The sequence below is a fragment of the Rhagoletis pomonella genome, unplaced genomic scaffold (genome assembly GCF_013731165.1).
Source record: "Rhagoletis pomonella isolate Grant_MI unplaced genomic scaffold, Rhpom_1.0 Rhpom_scaffold_00001, whole genome shotgun sequence".
Classification (NCBI taxonomy): Eukaryota; Metazoa; Arthropoda; class Insecta; order Diptera; family Tephritidae; genus Rhagoletis; species Rhagoletis pomonella.
Genome location: NW_023458555.1, coordinates 12,088,915 through 12,095,480, shown reverse-complemented (window position 1 = coordinate 12,095,480; position 6,566 = coordinate 12,088,915). Strand labels below are relative to the sequence as shown.

The 6,566-nt window shown below is 39.6% G+C and overlaps 1 protein-coding gene across 1 annotated transcript in view; it reads left to right on the top strand.

Annotated features, from left to right (window-relative positions):
* The window catches only part of LOC118747883, a 19,708-nt gene that overhangs the window by 13,005 nt on the left and 137 nt on the right, over positions 1–6,566 (top strand). Inside the window, exon 3 of the mRNA XM_036482473.1 lies at positions 6,180–6,561. Within this exon, the coding sequence (XP_036338366.1) occupies positions 6,180–6,561 (382 nt within the window). The remainder of the gene's footprint in view (positions 1–6,179; positions 6,562–6,566) is intronic.

Below are 6,566 nucleotides of genomic sequence, written 5' to 3'. Positions count from 1 at the left end.
GTGTGAGTGTTTGCTGGCATTTTAATCTGCACTTTTTTGGCCTACACGGCGTATGAGTGTTCTGCATTCCAACTTATCAAGAGGTATTATGTATTTGCGCGTCCCAGCCACATTTTTAACATTTCTTTTCTGTTTTTGTTTTTTGTTTTTTTTTTTTTTTTTCATTTACTTTCTCCGTTTGCGAACTTATTTTCGCTTTGCGTGAATAATCAACAGCATTTAATAGCAACGAGTTTGGGGCAACCACTCGCGCGCCGCTGTTGATTATAAATGCTAAACGGAATTAAATTTTAATTTGTTCCACAAAAGCCGCAGGCAAGCGATGGCACAACTGCTGTGTGTGTATGAACTTATTCATATTCAAATTCAACAATTTGGGCGTTCATGCTGTAAGTATGGCAAAAACACTATTAAAACTATTTATAAAAGAATAATAGGGGTGGAAATGTAGAAAGTAAAAATATGTATTCGTGAGCCACAACCTGTGTACCTTTGTACCTTTGTATGTATGGGTAGTATGGCATTTGAGCGTAACTTGTTTCTTTTCGTATCTGCATATATGTATGTATTTATGCAAGTAATGGCGTTTGTGGTAAAATATCCATTTAGGACTACCTACAATCCGCGTAAAATTCACAGGTTTGATGTTCTGCAAAGTAGTTGCACAATCTGTTTAAATTGCACTCAAAATTTAAAATACTTTCTAGTCTGAAATTGTTGGTTATTATGACTGAGAAAGCGCACAGTATAATATGTATTCACATATATAGCCGAAGGAGTACCAGGCATTCATCAATTTTGATGTGTAAACGTCTGTGTCCCGAACTAGACGCGAAAAGGTGCCGAAAAAGTTCTGAACTAGCCCCGAACTACACCCGAAATGATCCCAACACTAGGCCAATTGTTCCCCAACGACTCCTTAAATTACCAGGCACTAGTCCCGAAATGAACTGGCAAAAATCCCGAACCATATCAACTGATTTTTTTTTTTATTTGTACTACTTCTGAATGCGTATTCAAAGGGCATTGCTTGTGTAACCGGTCATTGACTATTTGGTAGAAATTCTACGAGAATAGGGAATATGCTCCCATTGCAGAAGTTACAGAGATGAGGAAGGTGAATAAACAGTCGAGTTCGTTTCAGCAGTTGCCCAGCCTGTTTCTATGGAAAATAGTCACTGAGGTTACCGCCTTTCACAGTGGTATCACAGTGGACCTCCAAGGTATACGCCTGGAAATAATGTAACGTAAATATTTTGGGTGTAAGATAAAGGGACACCGCGACCTGGAAGATCTTTTGTATCTTTATAATGGTCCCTAACCCTGACAGCCCAAGATGTTATTAGCCTCCCTTATAAATGTTAAAAAGTTTCTTGATAGACGAATTTCTAACCTCACGGGCATCGACTATGGAATAACTGTAGCATTGCTGTCTTAGTCTGGCCAATGCCGGACAATCATACAAAATGGGCTCCGACGTCTCCTCGTCTTTAAGGCAAATACGGCAGTCCATCTCTGTGGACACACCAATCCGGTGCATATGAAAGCGCAGGTGATTATGACCCGTCAGATAGCCAACAAGTAGCTTGTTAGCGGTTCTGTTCAGAAGATTTATATCTTTCCTAGCGAAAAGATAACTCTCCCCAATACTTACTGCGTTCTAAGTTTACCCACAAGTACAGACGATGAGCCTTCCCTGGCCAATTCATCTTCGGCCACGTTCCCCACGATTCCGTAGAGTCCCGTTACCCGGCATAGTAATACCGGGTTCCTTGCTGACAAGAGTTGAAAGCACTCCTTGATGAGCCTGGCGGTGATCGTCCTATTGGAAAGGGCACTTATGGCCGCCTGGCTATCTTAAAATAAAACTAGAAACGCGCCATTTAAACTCTTTTCAAGGTTCAGTCTGGCACAAATTGCTCTGCTGTCGCCCACTCCTGTACTGTCGGAATTTTGCATTTGCAAATTCTTCGAAACTGCTGCTTGGACAAAAATGTGGAGTAGCGTCGAGCCTAGGAGCGATTCTAAGGCCGCGGTTGGACACGTTCACATTGGTCCTGTCACCGACAGTAAAGCCATCCTTTGGACTATAAAGGCATAAGCTAAAATCGGATGGATTATAGTGCGGTATAGCCACTCTATTAGTTTGGAGTTTAGACCCAATGTTCGGCCGAAAAAAGTCTTCGACCGGCCCACACGGCTTGGGTGACTTTGCTAAGAGTTTTTTAGATGGGAATTCCAACGTAGTCTCTTATCTAGGGTAACCCCAAAATATTTAACTTCGTGAAAGTATTCAAGCACTGTTTCATCCAAGGGTAACCGAACTAATGTTCGGCTTGTCCCCTCTTGTAAACGGTACCAGAACAGCGTTTTGCGGGTTTATGCGGAGGCCCTCATTAGCGCACCAGTATAACACCATGCGCAGAGCTGCACTCATACCGTCTGCTAAAGTGCTGCCGAATTTTCCCGTTACAATAATAACTAGGTGGTCCGCATAACCAACAGCATCGTAGCCACTTTCTTCAGTTTGGTTAAGAAGTTATCCACGGAGCTGTTGCCTAGAGGCGATAGATGATCTGGTATCACACTCACAGAGCATGGTGTCGATCCACTTGACAGTTGGCGGATCTAGGCCTCGTTGGACCAGTGCCCATGAGATAGATTAATAGGCGGTATTATCGAAAGCCCCTTTCGATGTCCAGGAAAGCACATAAAGTAACCTTCTTAAAATCGAGGGCCTTCTGAATCTTACCAACCAAACACTTTGGGGCAGAATCTGTCGATTTACGGTTGACATACGTAAACGGAGTGTTGTGTATTGGAGTTGCGTGTCTCAGCGGCCTTTAAGATAAAGAAAGTTAAACTAATGTAAACCGATCTTTAATATTTTTAAACTTTTTGTAGAATATTTATTTCCAGCACATAGACGTAGAATAGACGTACATACGATTCTTTATAGTCACAAAAATTCTAAAATATTGTGGTTCATTTCACTGCAGTGTTATATTTCGGTTCATTTGTATATCCACACTCATTCATATATTCATAAGCGCCTATTTATGTTGTAACTTTGCTTATCTTTACTTTATGCTGTTCGCTACGCTGCACTGCGGCATTTAAAATGCAAATTCACAACATTTCTTGCGTCAGAATTTAGAGCAAAGACAGTCTGCAACACTTCGGGGTTAGAGAAATGCAACAACAAAAAGTAGAAACAAACTTGATGGTCTTGATACTATTAAAAAGCAAATGAAAAGTTTAAATTTTCTACAAGTTTTTTACTAAGCATACATACAACTACATACTTACATATTAAGCGGTCAATACATACCTACATACAAGGGAACTCAGTGCATATATCAGGCAGAAAAATTTGAAGACAGCCCAGTAAGCGCTAGTTCCGCACTTCGAATTTGTTAACTGCATAGAGCAAAGCGGATGAAACTAACCTTTTGCTAATTTCGCTGTCATCAAAGCTTTTTCTAAAAGAGGCGGTAAAAGCTGCGAAGTACTTCCTTCTCTCTCTGATCTTCGCTGATCTACACCAGTGCCGGCCATAGAGAGCTCTTACGGAGAGTTCTTAGTAAGTCAGCCCATACAAAATCCGCAACAAAAAACTTTAAAAAGCATCTCCTGCGGAATTTGTTTTGGGCGTGACCAGGGATGTGAACCGGTTTTGAACCGAAAACCCGCTTTTTTCTATGAATTAACTGAACCATTAACCGAGCCGAAATTTTCTAAAAATGTTTGAACCAATTTTCAATAGATAAATTTAGCACGTTTGTTTACCATGTGTAATATCAAATGTTAAGGAAACCCATCTCATTTGACAGGCACTTGACACTTACACTTGCGCTTTTTTTTGTTGTTTTCCGAACCGTTGAACCGAACCGAAACCTCGGTTCAAAGACCAAAAAACCGCTTTGACGAACTAGTCCAAAAATGCAAAAACGGTTCCAACCGCAGAACCGAACCGAACCAATTTTTCATCTGGTTGCGCTGGAATGGATCGAGAAACAGCACCGTACTCTCGGTGAGCTGGGTCGGCCATAGTTCTGAACTAATTCGATTTACTGTTGGGTCTCTATGTACATACACGTGCGTGTACGAACACTTTCACGGATTATGTGGGCGTAAAATGAGGTATTTTACAAAAAAGTTGTGGTAAACTTAAAAGATTTGCGCTGGGAAATAGTTGGCTTTTCTATGTAGTGCGAGTATGCAACCATGTTTTACATTCATGCATACATACATACATCCAATATATACTATATGTATGTACTCGTATATATGTAAGCAGTCGAAAGTTAGTTTCGGTTGAATGAAGTTTACCAAAGATATCTACTTGCAAGCAGCAAGGCAGAGCTTTAACTATTTTTAGTGGCTAAGTTAAAAAGTTTTAAGCGGCAATTTACGTTAATTGAATGGAAAATTTGCAATTTTTTTTGCGACAACTGAATTACAACGGCTTACATTACTAAGAACTATACTCAGGACCAAAGAGAAAACACACAAAGATAATTGGTATAATTTGGAAAACGCATTTGAAATTCAACTGATAACTGTTAACGCTTTTATGTTTGTTCTTCGAATGGAATGGAATTTTTCCAAGCACTCAGGCAGCATTGCCCATTGATTGTACTTAAGGGCTTAGAGGTGGAGGGGAATTCATTGCTCCATTGCAAACTTACTCCTTTGTGAATCTTAGCAGTTAGTTGAGGAAAAGAGAATGTATCTCGGCCAATATCAATACATCCGATCCAAAAATGTACCATCTAAGGCTGGCGGAGTCCGAACAGCGGCAGAGAAAATGCCCTGTACTTTCCTTATCCTCCAAACAAGATGTGCACAGTAGATCGTCGATGATGCCTATGGTGACCATATTTCGTCATCATGAATTGTGCCCCGTAATCAGTCCTTTCAGGGGTTATAGATCATTCCTTCTTTGCCTAAGAAGACCGTGTCAGGCCTGAGAAGCGCGGTTCGCCAATTCATCAGCCAGTTCCTACTATACGTTATATATGTATATAAATTAATACACAGATAGTTATAACCTGGATTAACATAAATATAAGGTAATTTTTCAGAGTGTTGCCACCTTTTTCAAAAGTTAACATCAATAAAAGATTAAGTTAAATTAAACATTACAACAGTGTAGATGTCCAAAAAGATTTATATTGAAAATATCCTTAAGGAGTTGCCACCTGTTAAAAAGGCTAAAATCGATTGATTAATAAGTTAAGTGAGGTAGCACAACAATGTATGTGCCAAAACTAAAGGGTTCCCAAGCCATTTATTTCCGAAATATTCTTCATGAGGGTTGCCGCCTGTTAAAAAAGTTAAAAGCAATTTAAATAATAAGTTAAATGAAACATTTTAATATTGATAGAAAACGATAGAGTTTTCACGAAAATATTTTTGACGAGGGTTGACACCAGTTTAGGAATGTAAATAATAAGTTAAACAAACTCCTACTAATATTATACATAAATGTCAAAGTTTTTGAGTGGGTGTGGCAGTTTTAAGTTCGATCAAGTACTGCAGTATGAGTGGCTAACGAATGAGGCTTAAGAAAAGTTTATTTTAAAAATATTTTGAAGAGGGTTGCCACCTGCTTAAAAGTTGAATTTCATTGTTTTTTTTCAAAAGTAGAAAAAGTATTACAAATGGATGTCAATCGAAAACGGTATAAGAAATTGTTGTTATGATTGTGTTTCTAAAGAGGGTTGCCACCTGTCAATTTAAATTTATTCAGACTTTTCAATGATAAAAGATGTCTGAGAAGGCTTTATCAGCAAATTATAGCTCGGCTTAAATTAAATCAAAAATTGTGCTGGACTCTCGCCCATCTCCGCTTTAGATGGCTAAATAGTCTTTAACTCATTTGGGTTCCCGGGGAAAATTACCATGGCAGCAATATTTTCATAATTACCTCTATATTTTCAATTATTATTTTGTACTCGTATTAGTGGCAGCTTCCGTGGCCACTCGATAGGTTCAGGGTTCGATACTTAGTTCGAGCAACGTCAAAAAAAATAGGTTTTTTTCCAAATAGCAGTGGCGTCTCGGCAGGCAATGGGAAACCTCCGAGTGTTGTAACTCTCTAATTCTATTTTGTAAACCTAAATACTGCCTCAACTAACCCGAGATACTTTCGTTATTCTCCTCTTTACCTTTAGTGCCGATCGCGATCACAACTCACAGTTGACAATCCAAGAACTCGCCGTGTATATCAATCAAAAGATCATCGATCACATTGAGGAGGCAATACAAAATAATCCACGCGAATTTCAGCGCGTCGACATAGCGCCCGCTGACGGTTTAATCACATGGGAGGAATACCATCATTTCTTTCTCAAAGAGCACGGCATGACGGAAGCGGACATTGATGAGCACAACGAAATCAAACACACCGCATTGAATAGGAAGGCGCGCGAAGATATGATGCGCGATAAGGCGCGTTGGTCCGAAGCGGCGCGCACCGATCTTTTTAGTCTGACAATCGACGAATATCTCTCGTTTCGACATCCAGAATCGAGCATATCAAATTTACTCGAATTAGTTGA